At 40.3% G+C, this 27,128-nt stretch overlaps 1 protein-coding gene across 2 annotated transcripts in view; it reads right to left on the reverse strand.

The window, feature by feature from the left end:
* Prp8 (pre-mRNA processing factor 8) overlaps nucleotides 1–27,128 on the reverse strand; it is a 222,019-nt gene that overhangs the window by 23,118 nt on the left and 171,773 nt on the right. For both annotated transcript variants that reach the window (XM_067154586.2, XM_067154585.2), the window contains exons 32-34: nucleotides 25,007–25,292; nucleotides 15,891–16,064; nucleotides 2,622–2,815 (exon numbers count right to left, since the gene is read on the reverse strand). In XM_067154586.2, coding sequence (XP_067010687.1) covers nucleotides 2,622–2,815; nucleotides 15,891–16,064; nucleotides 25,007–25,292 — 654 coding nt within the window. The remainder of the gene's footprint in view (nucleotides 1–2,621; nucleotides 2,816–15,890; nucleotides 16,065–25,006; nucleotides 25,293–27,128) is intronic.

The following is a 27,128-nucleotide window of genomic DNA, read 5'->3' on the forward strand; positions in this document are numbered from 1 at the left end:
TACGAATGCCATGTACGTGGGCTTGTCCTTCTTGATTCCATCCTCTAAGATCAGTCGTAGAGTAAGGATTGCTTCACATGTTCCTACATTTCTTCTGAAGCCAAATTGATCTTCTCCCAACCCAGCTTCAACTTGGTTTTCCATTCTTCTGTAAATAATATGTGTTAAAATTTTGCAGGCATGAGATACTAAACTAATGGTGCGGTAGTTTTCACACCTGTCAGCACCGGCTTTCTTGGGAACAGGTATAACAACATTCTGCCGAAAATCGGATGGGACTTCTCCTGCCTCATACATCTTACATACTAAATGGAATAACCTTGCCATGCTGCTTTCTCCTAAGACAGTCAGTAATTCAGAGGGAATATCATCAATTCCAGGTGCCTTGTTCTTATTTAGGTCTCTCAGAGCTCTGTCAAACTCTGACCTCAAAATTGGGTCTCCCATTTCATCAGCATCAACAGCCTCTTCTTGTTCCAGAACCAAATTATCTACATCTTTACCTTGATACAACTGTTGGATATGTTCTTGCCATCTTTCTGCTTTTTCTTCTTTCCCTAGAAGTAGCTTTCCATCTGAGCTCTTAATATTTATACACCTAGATTTCCTTTCTGCAAAGGTTTCCTTGATTTTCCTGTATGCAGCATCTATCTTTCTCAGGACCATACAACCTTCGACATCCTTGCACTTCTCCTTCAGCCATTCTTCCTTGGCTACCTTGCACTTTCTATCCACTTGATTCTTTAATCGCCTGTATTCTGTTCTGCCCTCATCATTTCTAGCATTCTTGTATTTTTGTCGTTCATCAATCAGGTCTAGTATCTCCTGAGTTATCCACTGATTCTTAGTTGATCTTTTCTTCCTTCCTAACATCTCTTCAGCAGCTCCACTGACTTCATTTTTCATGACTATCCACTCTTCCTCTATTGTGTTTCCTTCAGCCTTTTCATTTAGCCCTTGTGCAACATGTTCCTTGAAACAATCCCTCACACTCTTTTCTTTCAACTTGTCTAGATCCCATCTCTTTGCATTCTTTCCTTCCTTCAATTTCTTCAACTTCAGATGACATTTCATGACCAGCAGGTTGTGGTCAGAGTCCACGTCTGCTCCTGGGAAGGTTTTACAGTCCGACACCTGGTTTCTGAATCTCTGCCTAATCATAATGAAGTCTATTTGATACTTTCCAGTGTCTCCAGGTCTCGACCATGTATACAGCCGTCGTTTGTGGTGTTTGAACCAAGTGTTGGCAAGGACTAAATTATGATCAGTGCAGAATTCAACCAGCCAAGTTCCTCTTTCGTTCCTTTGTCCCAATCCAAATTCTCCTACTGTATTTCCTTCTCTTCCTTGGCTTACCACTGCATTCCAGTCTCGCATTACAATTAGATTCTCGTCACCTTTTACATATTGTATTAAATCTTCCATCTCTTCATATATTCTTTCGATTTCCTCATCATCCGCTGAACTAGTAGGCATATAGACCTGCACTATCGTGGTGGGCATTGGTTTGGTGTCTATCTTGACAACAATAATTCTTTCACTATGCTGGTCATAGTAGCTTACCCGCTGCCCTATTTTCTTATTCATTATTAAACCAACTTCTGCATTTCCCCTGTTTAATTTTGTGTTGATAATTCGGTAGTCGCTTGACCAAAAATCCTGTTCTTCCTGCCAACGTACTTCACTTATACCAACTACATCTAACTTTAGTCTCTCCATCTCCATTTTCAGATTCTCTAACCTACCACAACGATTCAAACTTCTAACATTCCACGCTCCGACTCGCAGAATGTCAGTATCCATCTTCCTGATGATCGCCCCCTCTCATGTAGTCCCCACCCGGAGATCCGAACGGGGGACTAGTTCACCTCCGGAATATTTTACCCGGGAGGAAGCCATCATCAGTACATCATTCATACAGAGAGAGCTGCATGTCCCCGGGAGTTAGTTACGGCTGTAGTTTCCCATTGCTTTCAGCCGTGTAGCAGTATCAACACAGCTAAGCCATGTTGAGTATTATTAGAAGGCCATATCAGTCAATCATCTAGACTGCAGCCCTTGCAACTTCCGAAAGGCTGCTACCCCCTTTCGAAGAACCATTGCTTAGTTTGGTCTCTCAACAGATACCCATCCGATATGGTTGCACCTGCGGAAATTGAAAAACAAGCACAAGAATATCGGGACAGAAGTTGACTGTAAAACTACTAATTCAAGAAGAAAAGAAAAAGTGCTGGGATGACTTTACTACTAGGATAGAAGAAGTAGGAAGCTACTATAGAAAGTGGAGGGAAGTTACTGCATGTATCATTTTAACCACATACCAGCCCTCCTGCCATTCTTAAATCTCTGGCAGTACTAGGAATCAAACCCAGCCCTCTTGAGCTAATAGAGCTAACCGTTACGCTACAGAGACAGGGAAGATACGTTAAGAAAGTAAAAATCAACAGACGACTACCACCACAGAATCACAAGCTATTTGAGATATTACCATTATCATTTTTAGGATTAACTAAAAAAAATGAGTGAAATCGATACAATTACTAGTATCCAACTACTGACATTATTATCAGAATATGCAGAAAAAACAAATCCATCAGCATATTATTATATAGTGCACATACTTGTTTTTCTTGCCATAGTCAGCCAGGATCAGATCCTTCAGCTGTACTTCCACTTTGATCCATTCCTCATCCGATAATGTAGGCCAGATATGATGGGGCTCTGTGATGGTCGTCTTATCTGGCTTCAGTATCACCTTAGTTCGCTCGGTGTTGACGTGCAGGGCACGTAAGATCAAGATCAGACGAGAGAAAGCCTGAAAATAAGAGGGATGATCGCAATCATTCATGAGCAGTTAATAGCAGTAGTTTAAGAAGCTGAGAAAATAAACTGGCAGCTATCATGACCATTCTTATAAGCATCTGGGAAATTTAGTCTAAAATAATTAAGTACTAACTGAACAGAAAACAACATTCATCATGAGTAAAATAATATAGGAGGGGATAGATGAGGAGCTGTCTCGTTAGGTGTTTCTGACTAACATTGAGAAAAAAGTTCGTTCCTCATTTTACTTTTTCTCGCGTTAACTCAAACTCTCTCTTCCTCAGGTTCACTATGGTTCCTATCGAATTGGGATTGCTCCTTTGCACTACAGCAAGTTTCAATTCACCTCAAGATATACCCAACAACTCTGATAATACTTAACATTCGCTGTGGACTTTTTGAACAACAATTCCCTCTGCGCTAATGTTGATTCACATCTTCTAGAACCTAATAGAAATTGGACTTTGTTTATAATCTGACTTAACCAATTTTAAATGTGCAACTTTGTCAACTTGAGCTGTTTTATTCTGTTTCGAGATATTTGACTACTACTGTAATTTTAAAAGATTTCATTGTCACTGTTTATATAATTTTATCACATTCAACTGTTCACATATTACCATTTTATGTATATTATCTCAGGTCATTTCATCTTTCATCTCACCGATTCACTCTGTTTTAGAAATATCGTTTACATTTGTCTGGCTATGCTGATGATGGTCCGTATAGGACCGAAACTAGTACCTTATAATATTGTAATGTTATTGTAAACATTGCATGATTGATATGTATTGAGAAGGTGGAAATAATATTTGTCATTTACATTGCGTGTAATCTCAACTCAATACGGAACCAACTATGAAATTTATAACCTTAAATAGCGTTATTATCGGCGGAGACCCGCGTAGTTTCAGCTGATGTTTCACTGAGTGTGTAGTGGTTTTTGGTACTGTGTAATTGCACTTACCTTCCTCCTTTTACTGTGTTTAGTGTTTTGTTTAGTGTAACCGCTTTAGTAACGATTACATTTTGGTAGCAGAAGCAAGTGCTAGGTTGCGGACGAAGAAAAGTGAACCGTGATCATACCTAACCTAAAACACCGTGAAAGTTGTGATTCGTGTATCGCTTGAAATCTTGTTTCTACCTGTCAGGATGGCTCGCGCTGTTCCTAATCCTTTCCATTTGAGAAAAGCAGAACTCGTTTATGAACTCTGTATCTGAAAAATTAATCCAACAGGCAATGTCAGAGACGACACTAGCCTATTGAAACAGTCTCTTAACTTACCTATAACCATACCTGAGTTAACTACGGACGAGTTGTGTGAGTCTTTGGTCGTGGTTAAAGATAAGTTAGCTGAATTTAACGCCATTCTTGTGTCCTTTGGTGCTTCTAAGCCCTCGCAGGGCCAATTAGTGCGGGTTAAGGGGCAGTTATTACATTACCTGGACAGAATTAAGGATTTGTTGTCTCTCGAATTGCCGGAATGTCAAGCCTTACTAGTACAGTTTTCGAGAATTTTCGACATAATCAGTGGTTTGCTTGAAGGCAATAAGTTGAATAACACAGTTTCTGAAATTCAAGTGTCTATCCCATCTGAAATGGGAGACAGTGTTAACTCTGGTGATGCATCTGTTGCTGCTCAAGTGTGCAATCTGACACCTAGTGCTGGTGTTATTCAGGAGTCTGAGGTGACTAATGCTGCCCTGGGATCTTCTGTTTCGCTGTCTGGAACTAGGACACCTGTAAGTCATTCAAAAGATCTATCTCCTTTGCATGTCGGTACCCGTACAAACTTTCCTGTGGTAACTGGTAATTCTGTTGTGGTTCAGTGTTTGCCCTCTATTGTTCATCAGCCCAGTTCTGACGTAATGGTGCAAAACCATCACCCTGTCTTAGCGCCACTGGTATCAAGTGCTATTTTAGGTTGCGTAACCCCTACACAACCAGTTAATGCCCCGATGGTCTCTCAGATTAGTGAGAACCTTTCACAAATGAGGTTGTCTGCGCCCGTAACGTTGCAGGCTAACGTTAGTCCTAACCTAACCAGTACTCTACCCTGTTCACAAGGGCACCCGAATCAAAGGTATGATGCCTCAGTAAACCCTCTGGACTATTCTAAGCCTTCCCAAGCACCCCATACACCCTGTTTTTCCCCAGATTTTCTCTCATCTGCCTCACCCGTTGACCACTGTGTTTAAGGGAGTCTCTAAATTTTCAGCTAACTCCGTTGATGAGGTTATTTCTTTCCTTCGGTTCCTAACTGAGTTCAAGGATCAGGGAATAGTGTATAATCTCAGTAACGACAACGTATTTCAAATTCTATACCCGCATGTCTCTGGAGCTCTTTCTGAGCATATTGTCAGGGCCATTTCCAAGAGATGGTCTGTAGAACAATTTCATGCCCATGTGCTTGAATATTTCATTCCTGCTCGTGCCTTGTCTGCGTTAGTGCAGAAACACTATTTCAGAGTACAACATCTCAACGAGTCATTATCTGAATATGTTCAAGATATTAAGCTCCAAGCTAAGATTTTCCGGCTCCACTATTCAGAGGCCCAGATGGTTGCCAACATAATTGAAGATCTCGCCCCGAACTATAGATCGTATCTGGCTCTTTCACCCCGACCAGCAACGTTTGCCCAGTTGGAAGCAGTTACAGTGTCTGCTGAAGGCATTCGATATGCCGACCAGTTACGCCTCGCATTAGCCCCACCTCCTATGAGCATGCCCTCTCCTCAGGATTCTAAACCCACCCCGTCACCTACTTCCAACTCGCGTAATCCTCGTTCTTGCTTCAGTTGTGGCTCCACGGCTCATCTCAAGCAGGATTGTCACAAGGCTGGGGCATTAGGCAATGCAAAAACTGCCATGGGTAGAGGCTCTTCCACCAATTCTTCTTGCTGTAACTGTGGATCAACTAGGCACTTCTTTAGGCAGTGACCACGTAACACTTCTGGCTCTGGACCCCCAGGCCATAGCAGTGTTAGATGACTAACCACCAGTTCTGATGGTAAACCCCAAAGCATGGCTTCTTGTCTTGTCAATCATGATCTTGGATGATTTACTTAATTCTGAAGCTAATGATTGCTCCCAGTCTGACTATGGTGTTCATTTCTTGCAATCTTGTAGGATTTCTGCCATACCTTCTTGTAAACTACCGTATTTATGCATAGAGGTAAATAATGAACCTGTCTGTGCATTACTAGACTCCGGGAATAGTGTCAGCTTGATGAGTGAGACTTGGTACGATTCTATGAAAACTGTTTGCAAGCTACCTACATTAGAACCCGTGTCCTTAACCTGCCATACTGCTAATTCCAATTCACTGAACATTGTAGGATCACTAGTGGTCAAGATTAGAGTCTGTGATTTCACCTGGAAAATGCCAGTACTAGTGGCAAAAGATTTATCCTGCCAATTCATATTGGGTGCCAATTTTATTGTTAAAACAGGCATGATTTTGGACCTGCAGTTCAACAGATTCCATTTTAAATTTTGTGCGAGAACCTTTGAGCTGTGTGATCGCTCCCCTATTCTGCCTTGTCACGTTAACGCTGTTCCTGAGGTTTATTATGCAAAGGTCCGGCGTAATTACAACCACGGGTGAAGACCACACGATCTGTCTGTGGGTGACCAGGGGCCTATTCCACGAACGAACTTTGCAACTTTTCACTTTGCACTTTGCACTTTTCAGTTCAGATTTTGTTCCACCATCACTTTTCAGATTTAGCTTGCAAAGTGAAAAGTGAAAAGTGAAAAGTTAGGAATCTTTTCACTTTACAAGCCTGTTATGTTCCACCATTGGTACAGAAATGCAAAGTGCAAAGAAATAAAGTGAAAAGTTTTCATAAATCTTGCAAAGAGATGATTCCCTTTTCATATGTTAATTAACAAGTATCTACATTAGTTTCTCGGCGGAGAATTTGGTTTAGTGATATAAACACGTTACGACGTGAGCTTTTGTTAGCATCAAGTGAGGAACAGTGATGAAGAATCCAATAATAGAACGTACAAAAAAATGATTAATTTTCATAACCTCACTTCGACGTAATAACGCGAGTGATTTCGTATTACCCCAACACAGGCTAACTATATTATTGAAATGATCGGGCATTTATTGAAACATGCAACAAAAAGAAGTCAATTCCTTTCCTAAAAAAAAAAACAAATTCGTATATGCTTACAGTACATTGGTTAGTAAATGATGCCCAGCTGCACGGTGTAGCAGCAATGCATGGGACATCAAAATCAATTATTTGCGAACTGTTACCAAAGTCGGAGATGTTATAGTAAATGTAATATTTCCTAACAGTACGTTGGCCTGATAATCCACATAATATAGCGACGGGATTTCTAATGAAGGGTGAATTTCCTTCTGTGTGTGGATGTGTTGACGGTACTCTCGTTGACATTGATGTGTGTGATCATTTGAGAGGTTATGTTTAAAGTTGTCAAAAAAGTATGTCACGTTTCTCCTTGACAACTTCCAGCACAGCCAGCTTCTTGTAATAACCTTTCTTTCCCATGATAAAAACTTTAATGGTACGACAATTATACCGCCAAGTTCGCCGCGAAAAGTAAAGCATTAAAATCGGAGTATTAGGCCTATAAAGTTTGCTCATGGAATAAACTCGATCGGATCACTCATTCGCAAAGACTTTTCACTTTGCGAAGAAATTGAAAAGTACAACCTAGTTCATGGTGGAACAGAAAGACTTTGCACTTTGCAAGAATTGAAAAGTGAAAAGTGCAAAGTTGAAAAGTTGCAAAGTTCGTTCGTGGAACAGGCCCCAGGTGTTTATTAAAACGCACCCCGTCAGTAATGCTGCGGACCGTGTTGTCAGTAAGTTGGCCCCCAGATTTCGATGTCCCTGCACCATCTTAAAGTTCCTTACCCCAGTGACATTATTGGTGAGCCATCCTGAAAGGAAAAGGATCAGCAGAGTCCATCTCTCCCAGGTCAAGTCAGGTAGGGAGGGGTAAATACCATTGTTGGTGACCATGTAGATCTAGTTGTAAACTATTTGTAAGAGTTTAGTTATAAGATAATGATAAGTTTATTGTAAGGTATCTATAAGGTTTTAGTTATAAGGTAATAATAAGTTTTGTTGTAAGTTAGTTGTAAGTAATTGTGTAGGTAAATACTTTAGGAATCTCCTTGTGTAATGGATTTAGTATTATAAGTTAAGTAGGTTTTAGTTTAGGGTCACTGCTTGGAATTTATTCCCCTTACTTTCAGGTTTAGGGTAAACTCCTGTAGTTTCCTTTCACCCCCACCGTAAACTTGTCAAATGAATGAATTATAGTGCTTACCCCGGGGCTAGTGCCCTAATATCCCTGGTGTGCGAGGGGGAGTCCCTACTGCATACTCATTAAGCCACCCATTGGGTGACTCTACGCAGGATCTTTCAGCCCTGCAGCATAATTTTGCCTCAAGTGTTCCCCTGTCTGCTGTGGTTTATTTAGGTTACAGTGGCTGCAGTGACCAGCTTCTTCTGACGGCAACCTAAAGTGCCAAGTTGGGAGGTGCACTCTGTGCCTTGGGCGCTACCATCCGGCACCACGATCCTGTGACAAACGTTCTAATGGAGGCAGTCTGACTGGACGGTGTCTCACTCATCTGCTTATCTGGTGCAAGATACCACTGGACTGCAACTACCTGGGTTGGACTGAAATTGAATGGAGGCTGACGACAAACGGCCGTGTCGGTAGCCACATCATCAGCAAGAACCTGTGGCCTAGCTGTGCTGTGACTGGTGTGGAAAAGTGGTACAAAATACTTAGTCCATAACTTGACTAAGGAGGCCTTGAACACTGTCAGACCAGAAAGCGAGAAGGTTCTGGATTACTGACAATTGGCAGAAGGAAAGAGTGTACATCCTTTGGTGGACAGAGCAGAAATTGTCAAAGCAATTGTAAAAGGTTCAGAAGCCGTTTTGAAGTGTAGTGTGACTATCCATGTGGACCTTTATGTGATATTCATTGAATAGGTGGATCTATGAACACCTTAATTATTTTTGAAAATTATTGGTAAACCGTAAACTCCAGGCTACTAAAAGGACCTCTGGTGTAGTGACAGTTTGTTTTGTTTATTGTTAGAAAGTCAACTTCAAGAAATCGCGATTGTTAGAGTCATGTATCTTTTCTATCTATACTATGTGAGAATGTTTTATAAATTGATCGCTTTCTCGCCAGTAAAATTATGTTAATGGTCGAGCGTGGCTCGACTTTCGGGGGGAGGAAGATGTCACAGATGTAGAATGTATTGGAAGTGGAAAGTGTTTATTGAACACTTTATTTGTAAACCTTCCATAGTACTTACTGTATGATCTGAAGTGTGGCGATATAATGTTTTATTTGTATTCCATGTAACGACCTAACCTGTACAGTGTAATATTTTGGTAACATATGGTATTTGGAAATAGATTCAGTTCTATATTTACTGGAAGAATCCAGAAAGTTGTTACATGAATTTTTGAACAGGGTGTGTTTGCCTTTTGTTGGATTATGTATTCTAGAAAGTATTTTCTAACTGTTCTGGAAAGGGAAGATTCGCGATCGTGCGTATTTGAGAAAATTATTTAAAATTCGCAACTGAAGTAGGAGTTGTGATTGGTGAATCTGGGTGGCGATAGGCGGGCTTCTGCGTTCTGATTGGCTACTCCAAGGCCAGGGTTTCCCTTTTTATTGAGAACGAGGCAGCATTTCGTGATCTGTCTGTGGTCAGTGAGCGGTCTGTCTGGTTGTCCGAAGTTTTGACCTCGTCTCGCTACCGGGATGGGCCACTTTGGGGTAAGCACTCTTGATTTCCGTTCCAGCTTAAATTTCCTGTAATGTTCGCTTGCTTTTTCATATAGGAGTCTGCCCTAACCTCACCTAGATTCACCACTTAATTATTTATGATGCCTTAGCTTTTCAGATGGGCTTGCCTGTTTGTTTTCGAGGCATTCCCCGTTCCTTGTTTCGCTAAATATGTAAATTGTAGTTTTATATATTTACCTTGGGGTTTTGCCTCTGGTAGTTCCGTGTCACATGATGTACGCTAGAGTTTTTGAAAAGTACGTTTAACTTCACTGTAAATTGTAATAGCGTATTACGTTTCTTCTTACCTACGAGACTGCATTGTACAACTGGATTTGTTACTAGATGTAGCTTGTTTGAATCTTTGAACTTATAGGAAGCTATTGTCAGAGAACGTGTATTAATAATTGGTGTGTTTCAGCAGAACATGGAGGTTGTATTTTACTATCGTTATGTGTCGGTACCTTCCGCATGGCGTAATTTGTTCGGAATTCATTTGTAAAGTCCTTTGGAAATAATATTTTTCAAAATTAAGGATCACGGTTGATTATTTCTGAAACTGCAACCTAAGCCATGTCCATGCCCTCGGTAGGTTCCCAGTCCCTTCCCACATTCCTGGTTTATTGCCATCTAGTTGGCCCTACTGATATATACTAGTGTTATTATCGGCGGAGACCCGCGTAGTTTCAGCTGATGTTTCACTGAGTGTGTAGTGGTTTTTGGTACTGTGTAATTGCACTTACCTTCCTCCCTTTACTGTGTTTAGTGTTTTGTTTAGTGTAAGTGCTGTAGTAACGGTTACACATAATACCAACATAAATGGTCCGTTATTGGACATTATACACATATTATACATCATATTATGGTTCAATAACCACATAATCACTTGTTAAGCACGATTTACCCTTCACTCGCAGGATTATTATTCATTTGGTTACAAAAGTTTTGCAAGCCACCAATGAAACTGGGTTCATGTCTTTACGGACCAGTTCTATACTAGTTACGACCTTGCAGCTGAGCTACTGAAACTAAAGGTACATATTACAGGCACTGTAATGGTAAATAGGAGAGGTCTGCCATTACAAGTGAGAAAAGCCGCAACAAAGACAATGAAACGTGACATTATTTGCACTCCGAACGGATAACACTTCATGCTTGATTTGGAAGGACAAGCGGATTATTGCTATGCTGTCCATGCTGTCTATGAAAATTCCACTCAGCCTGTGCCAAGAATAAGACGTCAAGGTGCCAAGGAAATTGTAGAGAAACCTAATGTCATATGTGCTTATAATCAATACATGGAGGGGGGGCAATGATCTTTCTGACCAGTATGCTAGCTCATACCCATTCACACATAAGTCAGTGAAGTAGTGGAGAAAAATGTTCTTCTGGCTTCTGGAGATCATGATAGTGAATGTCTTCCTACTCTCCAAAGAAGTTAACAATGGAATGACCATCTGAAGTTCAGGAAAAAACTTTGCAAGACAACTTGTAGGAAATATGCGGAACACACAGAACAGGAAAACCTTGCTCAACAGATGAAGAAGTGAGGCTGAATGGCAAGCGGCAACAGTGACAGGAAAGTTTTTGGAGGAAGGCGAGAGACAGCCTACTTCTGTAAAACCTGTCAGAAGTAACCAAGGCTCCATCTAGGCATTTTTTGCTTTGAACGCTTCCACACACTAAAAGACATACCGTTTAGAAAGTGAAAAACATCAACTTGTGTCATGTAAATACCATACATTAATTAATTTTGTAGTTCCTTCCTGTATATATTGTTACAACCAGTACTTAATACTAGGTTTTAAAATATGAAGAATGCTGACAGAAATAAATACGAGTTGAGAGAAATCAGGACCTAGAAATAAATCCAGTGGAAAGGGTTAAGTGAAAAAATCTTCATTATTGTCAGCATTATTGCATCAGTTACATCGGAGTTAAAATTTTTGGCTTCACCATCACATAGTGTCGTGCACAAGCGGTGTCTGGATTAGCGTGGAATTGCAAGTGGGAATTCGATTTCGTATCACGTTACAAACCCATATGGCACTCCACAGCAACCGAGTGGTAAGCCCCAGTGTTACATCATTATGAACGAGCAGTAGAATACTAGAAGTTCCAAATACTGTTATGTCTTGTTCATGATAAAACTAAAATAGTTCAATTTTGCAGTTAATGTTTACCTGTCCGATATTATTTTAATGCCCTGAAGTAGAGGCGGAAAACTATCGTAAGTGCTCACAGTTCTCTCTTAAATATTGATTATGAAGAATAATCTACTAGTTCAGGATCAACTTCTTCTATTAAAAAGTATTTTAGTCAGCAGAAATACAGTGGAACCTCGATTATCCGTTCCCAGAAACTACGTTTCCCCAGAATATGCATTCAAATTACGTGGTCCCGCGAACATTGTAATTAAATCAAGTTGTAAAAATCCCGCATTATCCATTCCTCAAAGATACAATTTCCCGGATCAACCGTCCAGAAATTTCAGTCCCATCAATGCTAAATCCTCGATCAATCGTTTTTTAATAAACTGTAGCTCACGAAAGGACAGCTATGGCATGCTTATGGATCTTGGCGTTGGCCCTGTCATTGCGATAATTAGAGCAAGTACTGTACTGGAAAAGCGATCGGTGGTGAACTTGCATAAGGGACCATCTTAGCATCACATTCGGGTGGTATTGTTTAGAGAATCTTGGAAATCATAAAGCAGAGAGTGACAACAACAATTGTAAGGAGACACGGTGCATTTTGACAGCTCTGCTTTAAGTTGGAAAGAGTTTCGTCAAATGTTTGCACTTATAAAACGTCCCCATTATATCCAAAATTAGATGTTTATATTTTTACTATTTTTCAATCGTACTGCCGAACAGGTTTTCGGCACTTTCCTCAGGGCACTGTACAGTAACTGGGCTTTCAGGCAGGAATTGAAACTGCTCCTTCTTAACACAAATTTAGTAGGCTATTTTAATATTATCGTACGCGATTATGTTAGCGATACCAGAACAGATGTTGCACCTTACTTTGCTGTTTCGGTGTTCACTTCAACTTTGATCACCTCATTGTAAACCTCAAAAGCAATTGGAATTACAATGGAAACAGTTATGTACTCCCCTGAAATTTTTCTAGTTGCCACCTCAAAAGGGTCATGAAGATTTGTGACTTCTCTCAAAATTAAAACATCATCAGCTGTTAGGGAATGAGGTGCCTTTGTATTTGTGGTCTTTGAAAGAGCAATTATTAGAGGATCATGTACTTCCAACAATCGTTTCATCATATATAAAGCACGTTGCTGCTTCCTAAGATTTTCACTAGCACGATTACTCTGTTTTACATAGGTGACAATGTCTTTACATTTTTTGAAGACAGAAGAAGATTCTTTTTGCTTCAAAGCATCTTGGATTACTAAATTGAGAGTATAAGCAAAACATGGAAGATGTTTTAATCTCAGAGAATCACACTGACATGCTTTGAATATGTTTGGCATGTTGTCTGTAACAACAGACACTACTTTTTTCTTAATATCCCATTGGCATAGGATTTCATTCAAAGCTGAAACTAAGTTTTCAGTAGTGTGACTGGCAGCAATTCTTGAGGTTGATAAGACTGCACTGCGATATGTGAAGTCATAAAAAAGTGGCATGCTACTGTTAGGTAGCTATCATTTGCACTTGATGACCCCATATCACTAGTAATAACAACAAATTCGACATCACCTAACATGTTCTTAAGAGAAGATTTTGCACTTTCATCTACTGTGTGTTCTTTTCTTGTTCCTACCTCTCTATACATGAGCTGTCACTTCAATTTGTTAGTCTATTTCTGAACAAAATTATATCAAATTCTTTTTCCACCGAGCTGGATAGCTGCAGTCGCTTAAGTGCAGCCAGTATCCAGTATTTGAGAGATAGTAGGTTCGAGCCCCACTGTCGGCAGCCCTGAAAATGGTTTTCCGTGGTTTCCCATTTTCACACCAGGCAAATGCTGGGGCGGTACCTTAATTAAGGCCACGGCCGCTTCCTTCCCACTCCCAGCCTTTCCCTGTCCCATTGTCGCCATAAGACCTATCTGTGTCGGTGCGACGTAAAGCAACTACCAAATTTAAAAAAAATATATATTTTCCATTGATTGACAGTCACTAGTTACGGTGCTCCAAAGTATACTCAGTGCATGTAACTGAGCGCTCAAAGCAGAAGACCTCTGCGTGAAACGATTACACCATCACAAAATTTGTTACTACTTACAGATTTGCTAGCTGCCATACAAGCAGTATCCTCAAATACCAAACCTCATTCATCAAGAATTTATAATATCAAACATCTACTAACAAAATGGAATGCTTTAAAGAGAAACATCACTTTTCAATGGATCCCTGGACATTTAGGAGTAGAAGGCAACAAACTAACAGATATATATATACCACACTAGTACCTACATGAAAACCAAACCTCTGGCAGCTACCTCAATCAAGAAGATAATAACAAATAAAACCCTTGAAAAATGGAACAAAGAAACTACCCGACTTACTACAATGGAGAAGGGGGGGAGACCTATGAAGGAAAAAATAAAATAAAAAGCAAACCGAGGAAAAAAAGCAGTGGTGATCTTCAGATTGGAAACAGGACATGACTAATACCTGCACATCTAGCTAGAATGAAAATATACCTGATGGAAAAGTGTACCATCTGCAAAATTACTGGATCAGTGATGGAATAGAAGCACCTACTTCAGTGCACAGAACTCAACCCAACCCAACAAAAACAAGGCAATTCACCAGCCCTATACTGGACAGCCAGGAACAAGGTGAAACAACACTCTGTTCCCTAATACATCTGTACTTTATTAATGTTATTTGTATATTACTGCTTTTTTTTCCGATCTGCTTTACGTCACACCGAAAGAGATAGGTCGTATGGTGACGATGGGATAGGAAAGGCCTATGAATGGGAAGGAAGTGGCTGTGGCCTTAATTAAGGTACAGCCCCAACATTTGCCTGGTGTGAAAATGGGAAAGCATGGAAAACCATCTTCAGGGCTGCTGACAGTGGAGTTCAAACCCACTATCTCCCGGATGCAAGCTCACAGTTGCGTGCCCCTGGCCACCTCACCCGGTATATTACTATTGTCTAGAGATACCAGATTTGTATTGGAGTTACTTCCTAATAAAGCCGTAGGTTACAACAACATTTAGCTGAGGTCTTGAGTAACTTAGCAAAACTGGAATATCGAACATACAACTTAAAGTTTGCCAGAAATAAGCAGATTTTTGAAGACAGAAGAAAATTCTTTTTGCTTCAAAGCATCCTGGATTAATAAATTGAGAGTATAAGCAAGAGTATAAGACTTGCAGAGTGAAACACTCTCACGTCAAAAGAGCAAGAAAATTGGACTTTTACTCTCAAGATAATAAAAATATAGAGTTTAGTATGAAGACTAGTGTTAAAAGTATTTAGGTCCTTATTTCTTTGTTAGCCAGCAGAAATGTGCTAAACTTAACCAGCATTTATTTTACTAACAGAGACTGCACCTTAGACAAAATTATCTCTACATCACTTTGTTTTCAGACTAGAAGAATAGGTATCTTATTCACAAGATGGATGTAACAGATGTGAAATAATAAGAATGACGACGGGTAAAAATAGGTAGGAACAATGGTAGGATGATACAGTAGTACCTTTAATGCCGCCTAATTCGAAGAATATCTCGTTTCCAGAAACACGAGGTACGGTGTTGCATATTATTAAAATGGTTTAATTCGAAATTGTCCATTTTGTTAAAAATAATATTTTACAGCATAATTTGAATTTAAAATGGTTTGAGTAAGGATAGAACGTCTTCTGGAGCATGGAGGGTTATCTTTCCAAACTTTAGACTCTGGTGTGCCATCAGCGTGCTTCAGAGTTGCCAAGTTCTAGTGAAATCATAGTTCTTTTGTATCCTTGTAGTTACTCATTTTACTTTAAGTTTTAGTGTGCAGTTATATACTTCGCAGTTATTATCTATAGATAAAATTTTTTTACGGCTTAATATCATTTTGTTTTTGAGGATGGGAATGTATAATTTACATAGAAGCGAACGTGTAAAAAGAGAGATCAGAGAGTGGGCTTACGAGTAAGTTGGTCGGTTGAAATCTCTCTGTTCTGTCTCCTCAAAGCTGAACATGTGAGATAACTGGGCAGGCAGCACAAGCTACTTACTAACGTGCACCCTTCTTACATCTAAAAAATATGAATTAAGAAAAGTCATGAAGTAAATCACTTACAGTGTATGAAGAGATAGTCTTAAGCCAGTCATCATACAGGTTGAACAGCACCATCTGAGGCTCTGTTGCCTTCAGGATGAGATCACCAAACTTCTCCACTTTCAGACAAGCCTGGAAAGGCAGCTGTAATTCTGAACCTTTGATCACAATGTTTGGGAAGTCCAGCAGATGGACCTAAAACAAAAGTAAATATATTTTTATTTATCCAGACAAATAATATCTAAATTACAATGTTTAACATCATACACACAATCTTTTCAATGACAGTTCTATTTGCATAAAGGTATACCGTATTTCCCGGCATAATCGTTGCCACCACGTAATCGTCGCATCCTTTATTTTCAATACAAAAATCGGACTTTAAACATTTAATCGCATAATCGTCGCACGTCCAAATTTTGTTCACCAATCTGGTTAAAAGGTAAATGGAACTGCAATGTAAGTTGCACATGAATGCGCAATTTAAATACCCGTATAGTTTATGCGCAATTTGGCAACACAGTCACATTTGCGAGATGTTGCACAACGTATAAATAAATAATACTGGTATACCGTATTTCACGGCATAATCGTCGCCACCGCGTAATCGTCGCATCCTTTATTTTCAATACAGAAAACGGACTTTAAACCTTTAATTACATAATCGTCGCACGTCCAAATTCTGTTCACTAATCTGGTTAAAAGGTAAATGGAACTGCAACGTAAGTTGCACATGAATGCGCAATTTAAATACGTGTATGGTTTATGGGCAATTTGGCAATACAGTCACGTTTGCGACATGTTGCACAACGTATACATAAATAATACCGGTATATGTATGACGCATGGCTTACCGGCAGACTATCGGCAGTTTGACAACGTGGTCGCGAGACAGTGTACTATTTATTCACCACCTACATATTATGCTTACCGGTAGGCTATCGGCAGTTTGACAACGTGGTCGCGAAACAGTGTACTATTTATTCACCACCTACATATTACGAGTTCCCATTTGAAATACGTAAGGCTGTAAGTTATCGCTTATCGACAACGTCGCCAGGAAATACCGGCTAGGTAGGTTGAATGGACCTCGAACCAACCCTCAGATACAGGTAAAATTCCCTGACCCGGCCGTGAATTGAACCCGAGGCCTCCGTGTAAGAGGCAAGCACGCTACCCCTACACCATGGGGCCGGCTCCTGTGTTCTTGCGCACGAAGTGAAATCCAAGACGATAACGCAGATTTCCACGGAATTATTCAGCCGAATTATTTACGATGTCTCAGTTGTCATCGCTAGACTCTTATCTTACTACTACGTCATAAGTGTCCGGGCATGGGATGAAAACTTTTATCCAAGCAGTCAGGATAATTATTATCCAATGCTATTAAAGTTTTATTTTATAAACTCGTCAGTAATGTAATGTAAAATCATCAATAACTGGGAAGAAATATTAACCTAATTACCGTATGTTTAAAAGAAATTGAAAAAAATAAATGTTTGTTACTGACGTCTCGGAATACAGTCAACTATACAGTAGATCTACACCGCGCTAGCTAGAGCTCCGGTTTGCGAGCTTTGCGCAAGCGCAGTAGTGTGTCGCAACCAACGAGCTAAACTGATAAATTGTTATGCTTCCTTGCTGCCTGACAGTATTGGCTGCTCTGGAATGGACAGATCACAGATGCATTCATTTGTTTCAGATTTACGTGATTACTGTAGACATGTGTGCGTGAGAATTTAAGTTTTTAATTTGTGTTTTGGGTGTTTGCAGAAATAATTTGTTTTAATAGTGAACAATTACGGAAAGTCATTTATATCGCAATACATTAACGTGTGAAGCATTTATAAGCGATTATGGGTAAATATAGAAACTATTCTGCGGGCTTCAAGCTAAGCGTAATTGCCTTCGCTGAACAGCACGGGAACAGAGCTGCAGAAAGAAAATTTTCTGTGAGTGAAAAGTTGGTGCGTGACTGGCGGAAAGTAAAAAACAAGCTAAAAAGCACAAACCCTTCTAGACGCGCGTTTAGAGGTCCTAAAACAGAGAAGTTTCCTATAATTGACGAAGAAGTGTTTAGGTACGTCAGTGAAATACGTAACAATGGCTGCAGTGTATCATATGAAACGTTACAAATTAAGGGACAGGAGGTAGCGCGCAAACACAACATAGCGGTAACTCGTGGGTGAATTAAGGGGTTCATGCGACGACACAATCTGTCAGTGCGAAGGAGAACAACACTAAGCCAAAAGTTGCCTGCTGATTACACGGACAAGATTGTAAATTTTCAACGATTTGTCATACGTTTGCGCAAGGAAACTTCGTACTCGCTTTCTCAAATCGGTAATGCCGATCAGATATGCCTCGCAACAGCACTATTGCGCTAAAAGGATCACGGAGTGTATTAATGAAAACCAGCGGTAGTGAGAAGTTGCGATGCACGGCAATGCTAGCCATTACAGCTGACGGGAGAAAGTTGCCGCCTTACATCATTTTCAAGAGGAAAACGATGCCTAAGAATATACAGTTTCCCCGTGGAATTCATGTACGAGTGCAACCAAAGGGTTGGATGGACGTAGAACTCATGCTGGACTGGGTTAAAACTGTGTGGAATAGAAGACCTGGTGCACTACTAAAACAACCAGCTCTGCTTGTTGTAGATAGTTTCCGAGGTCACCTCGTGAACGAAGTGAAGCAAATTCTCACTACAAATAAGACACGACAGATAGTCATTCCTGGTGGCCTAACATCTGCTTTGCAGCCACTAGACGTATGTGTTAATAAACCCTTTAAAGACCACTTATGTCGATTTTACGAGTGGATGATGAGCGGCGATCAGCAATTGACGCCCGCCGGAAATATCAGGCGTCCACCCTTGGACTTGTTATGCTCGTGGGTGAAGAAGAGTTGGGATCTTATACCACCTGAACTAGTCTCCAAGAGCTTCAAAAGGACTGGGATTTCGAATGCACTAGACGGTTCCGAAGATGACGCAGTGTGGCAGGGAGACGAAGAATCTGATACTGGTATTAACAGAGGCGAGGACGGCGCATCAGATAGCGAAACCTGCGATAGCGACACCGAAGATTTGGAATAAATTACATACCGGTAAGTCCGCATTTCACAACAAAGTGATAATTTTTTGCAAGTGTAATATTTTAACTTTAATACTCAAATTAATGACAAATTAATATGTTCATTTTTATTTTCAGGTTGGAAAAACGTTCGCCGAATTGTTGCGAAAAATTATGAATTTTGTTTTAGACTATTTTAATTATTTTGATGTATAAACGCGAGTATTACGTGCATCTTAAATTTGTATCAAGTACAATTTAGTTATAAATACATTTTTTGAGTAATACAAATACTGGTATTAAATATTCATCGTATAATGGTCGCACCCTACAATTTTTTTCGAAAATTTTGGTATAAAAAGTGCGACGATTATGCCGTGAAATACGGTATGTACGACGCATGGCTTACCGGTAGGCTATCGGCAGTTTGACAACGTGGTCGCGAGACAGTGCACAATTTATTCACCCCCTACATATTATGAGTTCTCATTTGAAATACGTAAGGCTATAAGTTATCGCTTATCGGCAACGTCGCCAGGAAATACCAGTACCAAAACACACTTTTCTTCTAGTAGACGTCGCCAGGAAATACTGGTACCAAAACACACTTGTCTTCTAGTAGACAAGAGGTTTAATAGAATTCTGCGTTATTACAACCACCCGCCCCCCGGCGCAACAGTCGCGAAGGACCTTGGCCTAGCAAGCGACCGCTGCTCAACCCGAAGGCCTGCAGATTACGAGGTGTTGTGTGGTCAGCATGATGAATCCTCACGGCCGTTATTCTTGGCTCTCTAGACCGGGGCCGCCATCTCACCATCAGACAGCTCCTCCATTGTAATCACGTAGGTTGAATGGACCTCGAACCAGCCCTCAGATACAGGTAAAATTCCCTGACCCGGCCGTGAATAGAACCCGGGGCCTCCGTGTAAGAGGCAGGCACGCTACCCCTACACCACGGGGCCGGCTCCTGCGTTATTGCGCACAAAGTGAAATCCAAGACGATAATGCAGATTTCCACGGAATTATTCAGTTCACGGTCAGCCAAATTATTTACGATGTCTCAGTTTTCATCGCTAGACTCTTATCTTACTTCTAGATTATAAGTGTCCGGGCATGGGATGAAAACTTTTACCCCAGCAGTCAAGATAATTATAATCTAATGGTATTAAAGTTTTATTTTATAAACTCATTAGTAATGTAATGTAAAATCATCAATAACTGGGAAGAAATATTAACCTAATTACCTATGTTTAAAAGAAATTGAAAAAATGAATGTTTGTTACCGATATCTCGGAACACGGTCAACTACAGTAGATCTACACCATGCTAGCTAGAGCGATGTATGAAGACGTCCGTGCTCCGGTTTGCGAGCTTTGCGCAAGCGCACTAGTGTGTCGCAACCAACGAGCTTAACTGATAACAAATTGCTCCATGCTTCCTTGCTGCCTAACAGTATTGGCTGCTCTGGAATGGACAGATCACATATGCATTTATTTGTTTGTGACTGACGTGATTACTGTAGACATGTGTGCGTGAGAATTTAAGTTTTTAATTTGTGTTTGGGGTGTTTGTAGAAATAATTTCTTTTAATAGCGAACAATTACGGAAAGTCATTTATATTGCAAAACATTAACTTGTGAAACATTTATAAGCAATTATGGGTAAATATAGAAACTATTCTGCGGGCTTCAAGCTAAGTGTAATTGCCTTCGCTGAACAGCTCGGGAACGGAGCTGCAGAAAGAAAATTTTCAGTGAGTGAAAAATTGGTGCGTGACTGACGGAAATTAAAAAACAAGCTAAAAAGCACAAACCCTTCTAGATGCGCGTTTAGAGGTCATAAAACAGGGAAGTTTCCTGTAACTGACGAAGAGGTGTTTATGTACGTCAGTGAAATACGTAACAATGGCTGCAGTGTATCATATGAAACGTTACAAATTAAGGGACAGGAGGTAGCGCGCAAACACAACATACCGGTAACTCGTGGGTGAATTAAGGGGTTCATGCGACGACACAATCTGTCAGTGCGAAGGAGAACAACACTAAGCCAAAAGTTGCCTGCTGATTACACGGACAAGATTGTAAATTTTCACCGATTTGTCATACGTTTGCGCAAGGAAACTTCGTACTCGCTTTCTCAAATCGGTAATGCCGATCAGATATACCTCGCAACAGCACTATTGCGCTATCACGGAGTGTATTAATGAAAACCAGCGGTAGCGAGAAGTTGCAATGCACGGCATCGCTAGTCATTACAGCTGACGGAAGAAAGTTGCCGCCTTACATCATTTTCAAGAGGAAAACGATTCCTAAGAATATACAGTTTCCCCGTGGAATTCATGTACGAGTGCAAACAAAGGGTTGGATGGGCGTAGAACTCATGCTGGACTGGGTTACAACTCTGCTTGTTTTAGATAGTTTACGAGGTCACCACGTGAACGAAGTGAAGCAACTTCTCAGTAAAAATAAGACACGACAGATAGTCATTCCTGGTGGCCTAACATCTGCTTTGCAGCCACTAGACGTATGTATTAATAAACCCTCTAAAGACCACTCACGTCGATTTTACGAGTGGATGATGAGCGGCGATCAGCAATTGACGCCCGCTGGAAAATCAGTATAGGATTCTTGGACTTGTTATGCTCGTGGGTGATGAAGTGTTGGGATCTTATACTACCTGAACTAGTTTCCAAGAGCTTCAAAAGGACTGGGATTTCGAATGCACTAGACGGATCCGAAGATGACGCAGTGTGGCAGAGAGACGAAGAATCTGATACTGGTATTAACAGCGGCGAGGACGGCACATAAGATACTGAAACCTGTGATAGCGACACAGAAGATTTGGAATAAATTTTGTACCGGTAAGTCCGTATTTCACAACAAAGCGATAATTTTTTGCAAGTGTAATATTTTAACTTTAATACTCAAATTAATGACAATTAACTTAATACGTTCATTTTTATTTTCAGGTTGGAAAAGCGTTCGCCAAATTGTTGCGAATAATTATGAATTTTGTTTTAGACTATTTTAATTATTTTGATGTATAAACGCGAGTATTACGTGCATCTTAAATTTGTATCAAATACAATTTAGTTATAAATACATTTTTTGAGTAATACAAATACTGGTATTAAAAATTCTTCGTATAATGGTCGCACCCTACTATTTTTTCGAAAATTTTGGTATAAAAAGTGCGACGATTATGCCGGGAAATATGGTAATATTTAAGAATTTTTCATTTACTGAAGCAAACAAACAAATAAATAAACAAACAAACAAAAAATATATTGATATAAACAAGAGAAATGGCTTTAAATTTTATAATGAACAGCAAATGTCAGCCAGCTTCCTCTAATTAGAGGTTGCCCAGGGCACAAAGTATTCGACAAATATGTTTTTACATTAAAGATCATGAACGACTGATGCGTTCTATCAGAGAAAGGTCAGCTGTTCCGCATGTCACTTATAACTGTTATACAAATGGTTCTTTGGGAGAGTTACTAAACCCTTTACAACCACCGAAACCACCATGTTCACAAATTTGCTAACTAATATTAACAGCTTACAGAACTGTGCAAAACTGGCTGTTACTTGCCTCTAGCTCTAACCATAAGAGAGCAAGAATGGAAAATAGCAGCTCTCCACCACAGCTGCAGTTTTCTTAGAGCAAATCTTAAACCTGATACTCACAGAATGTGATCGATGCTGAACAGGACCGCAACAAATCATCGAAGGTGTGTGTGCTGGTTTGCTGTACAAATTCAGAGTCCAACATGCAAATGTGGTTTGCTGTACAAATGGGTTACAAATTCAGAGTCCAATACGCAAATGTGGATTTTCTCAGATAAACAATCAAATACAGTATATTATCAAGGAATGTCCCCGTCTTGCTACTCTGGAAATGTTCTAGATTCCTTATGTGTTACTTTAAGAGGCTCTATAATTTATAAACTTATTTTTAAATTCACTCTATTTGTTTTTCTTTCATGAACACAGAAAAGGAAGGAGATTGTGCCAAGGAAATATCTCCCCTACAACCACAGTAAATTTTCTGTAGAACTGTATAGGATTCTGGACCTCTGGCCAGGTACAGAAAATAATACAGTGAAACCTCGATTCTCCGTTTTTCGAGGGACCATGAAAATAAAACGTACAACACGGGAAAACGAAAAATCCGGGAATGAATGAAAACCATCAACAATTTGGCTAAACATCACAAAAATTAAATACCAGTACCAGTATGTATAATTATAATCTTACAAAAACTCCTAAACCAAACCAAACTACAGCCCCAGTGGGACTTTGCCTGCCAAGCGACCGCTGCTCAGCCCGAAGGCCTGCAGATTACGAGGTGCGCATGGTCAGTGCGACGAATACTCTCGGCAAATATTCCTGGCTCTGGAGATCGGGGTCGCCATCTCACCATTAGATAGCTCCACAATTAAAGGTATTCACGTAGGCTGAGTGGACCTGGAACCAGACTTATATCCAGGTAAAATTGCCTGACCTGGTCGCAATCGAACCCGGGCCCTCTGGATGAGAGGCGGGCATGTTAGACCGCGAAACCGCATTAATTACCGGTACGCGAGTTCAAAATCTCGGTACTTTATATTCAGTTTTACAGGGGAATCTTCGTCAGTTTCCCGTGAAAACTTCTTTCAGTTCAGCAACTTTGATTAGGCTAGCCAAACTTCGAAAAATCTAATAACGCCAAGCCAAACGACAATCGACCACAAGTAGTTTTTAATTCTCTCATCTAATAAAATAAAGCACATTAGATACAAAAGCACCCAAAATGATGGCGAAATCCGTTCATTTCTTAATCTTTCATTGTAATTTGGTCTCCGGTATACTGTTCGTAGTCAGTTTCTGGAAATCTCGTACCGCGCAAATTAGGCCTACATCGACTTTTAAAGGTTATGTTGAACTCGAAAACATGGTTTCGAATGTAAGTATCGATTCTTAAAAGTTCTCGAATGCATTATATTCAATTCTGCGCCTCACAAATCCAATCAAATTGGAAAGATAAAAGAAATGTAAAAACTTCAGAAATTACGGTTATTCGTGACCTTGAGGTCATCTGGAAAGCGCGCTCGCTGCACATGTCAGTACGAGTTTGAAATGATACCAACCATTTAAAATGTAACGTGCGCAAATAAAACGACTGCAGTTTTTGGTATTTTAACACGAAAACATAAAATCCCCAGGCTTACATCAGGACCTAAACAGTAATAGGCAATCCCAAGACCTCCCATGGCCTTTTTTTTTTTTAAATGTAGGGTGCAACATCTGTTTTGGTCTCGCTAACATATCATGTAAGATAATATCAAAAGGTTCTGAATTTGTGTTAAGAAGGAGCAGTTTCGATTCCTGCCTGAAACCCCAGTTACTCTGCAATGCCCTGAGCAAAGTGCCGAAAACCTCTTCGGCAGTATGATCGAAAAAATGTAAAAATATAAACATGCAACCCTGGACATAATATGGACGTTTTATATGTGCGAACATATGACGAAACAGCAGAGCTGTCGAAATGCGCCGTGTCTCCTTGCAATTGTTGTGGGCACCCTCTGCTTTATGATTTTCCGAGATTCTCTAAACAATACCACCCAAATGCGATGCTAAGATGGTCTCTTATGCAAGTTCACCGCCGATCGCTTTTCTAGTACCGGTACAGTACTTGCTTTAATTATCGCAGTGACGGGGCGTTCACGCCAAGATCCATAAATATGCCATAGCCGTCCTTTCGTGAGATACAGTTTATTAAAAAAACGATTGATTGAGGATTTAGCATTGATGTGACTGGAATTTTTGGACGGTTGATCCGGGAAAGCGTTTCTTCCAGGAACGGATAATGCGGGACTTTTACAACGTGATTTAATTACGATGCTCGCGGGACCACGTAATTTGAACGCATATTCCGGGAAACCGTATTTTCCGGGAACGGATAATCGAGGTTCCACTGTATATGAATATAATAAAACCAACCTCAAAACTGGTGTTGATAAGGAATATTCTGAAAAAGTCAAGAGAAAGTTTAAATGATACGAGATCTCTTATTCTGTACCTCAAGAGGGTCCAACATTCCCTTTCTTGTGACGATAATTTGTTTGGGCTGTTCTTCTACAGGCAATGAACGGATCAAGGCTGCCACTTCCTCAGCAGTTTTCCACTTGGCCAGCTGTCCCAAACGTTTCTGTCCAGCCCACACTGATGTGTGAATGATTTTCAGGAAGAGTTGACCAGTACGAGGATTGAAGATGAAGATAGCTCCATTGATGGGCTTAGTTGTCAAGTTGCCCTCGAAAGTCTTGTGGATGGTTACACGATACACATTTGTGTCGTCCACAAACCTGCAAAAGACAAGAAAATACACTAAAATTTCACCAAGATGAACAAAATTACATCTGTATATTAATAAAATTATAATTTTGTCTGTACAATACAAATTCTTGCCTGATACATCATATTCATCTCAGAATACGTATACAGAAGTCAAAAGTAGGGTCATTCAATTCTTGTCTTTTTGCCAGTTTGGATGTTTGTCTCAACATCTCAGGAAAACGGTTCAACAGAATTTCTTGAAACTCTGTATGTAAGTTCCGAGATATTCAGTGAGCGATCTAAGCCACATATAGCATGTTTCAAAAAGGACTTTACAACTTTGACAACTCATAGTTATTCATTTCACTTTCAGGCATGGTTCTGGTGTCATCTCGACTGACAATAGATCAAGTCTTGACTCGTGTGGTTCGCTAGTACAGAATCGCACCACTGCAAGCGCTGGGAGCAGTTGCAGCAAAGATGGCTGCCTTTACAGGTCCCAAATGCGCTCGCTGTGTGTCTTGGTTTGAAGAGTCTAAGTCGACGACAACTGTGGAATGTAATTTTCATACAAAGTATGGTAAAGATCCTCCCAGTAGGCCTACTGTTTATGAGTGCCATACGTGTTTTATTGAAACTGGATGTTTGATAAGCAATAAGAATTCTTCAGATCGCATGCGTACATCTGACGTCGTACGACACGATGTGCCTCTGGAGAGCTGGGCGCCCCAAATACGACTATTTGGCGTGTTGAGAAAACGGTTGCATCTCCAACCATACAAGTTAATAATGGCGCAGCAACTAAAAGATACTGATAAGATTGCTCGTAAGGACTTTTGTGTGGACATGTTACAGCGGTTGGAAGAAGATGACGACCCTTTCATTGGAAAGATTATCATTAGCGATGAGTCGACTTTTCAATGAAGTGGTAAAGTTAATAGACACAAATGTAGGATCTGGGGCAGTGAAAATCCCCGACAAGTCCTAGAACATGAATGTGATAGTCCAAAATTGAACGCGTTTTGTGCATCGAGTAAGAGCAAAGTTTATGGGCCTTTCATCTTCAGTGAGAAAACTATCAACGTCTGTTAGATCATCAGCGCAGAGGGTGGTTGGATCCTCAATTAGCACCACCAAAGACTATGCAGTTATAGGGAAACTGCAAGAGCCAATGACAGAGCCCAAATGAGGCGTACTAGGCAAGATGAGGAGTGAGGTAGTTTGTCATTGCTTTCCTCACTGGACCAGAAGGTGCTACTGCAGCACGACTGATCCTATGAGCAATACCTTTTATAACACTCAGACACTAGTTGTGCTCCAAATGTCATTACTCAGCACCACCCATACTCCAGCAGCTTTCATATTGTTACAGCCATGGATGAGACTGGGACTTAGGTGGAAGCTACACTTTGCTCTGGATGGATACAAAAATATTGTATCCATCAAGGAATGGCAACAGGCGGCATTATCAACGGAACGCTGGAAAACTTTTTGATGCCCCAGATTGACGTTGATGACCAAGAATGTAGCGTAAACTTTATCCACTCTACCTCTGACATCCAGGATTTCCTGAATGTATGCTTTCCAGGTAAGTGGATTGGCCAAGGTACGCCAAATGCATGGCCCCTACACTCACCGGATCTGACACCTCTTGACTTTTTCTTGTCAAGGAAAAAGTGTTTGTTTCACCCTTACTGGCTCTCTACCAGAAGTCAGACGTAGAATCTGCATCACAACTGAACGAGTCACGCCCGACATAAGTTTGGCTAGAAATTGACTCCGGATGGGGTGTGTGCCCTATGACTAATGGAGGTCACATTAAACTTGTTTAGGAAAAACTTGATCAATTGTCAGTCAAGATGACA

Source organism: Anabrus simplex, chromosome 10 (assembly GCF_040414725.1).
Source record: "Anabrus simplex isolate iqAnaSimp1 chromosome 10, ASM4041472v1, whole genome shotgun sequence".
NCBI classification, from domain to species: Eukaryota; Metazoa; Arthropoda; class Insecta; order Orthoptera; family Tettigoniidae; genus Anabrus; species Anabrus simplex.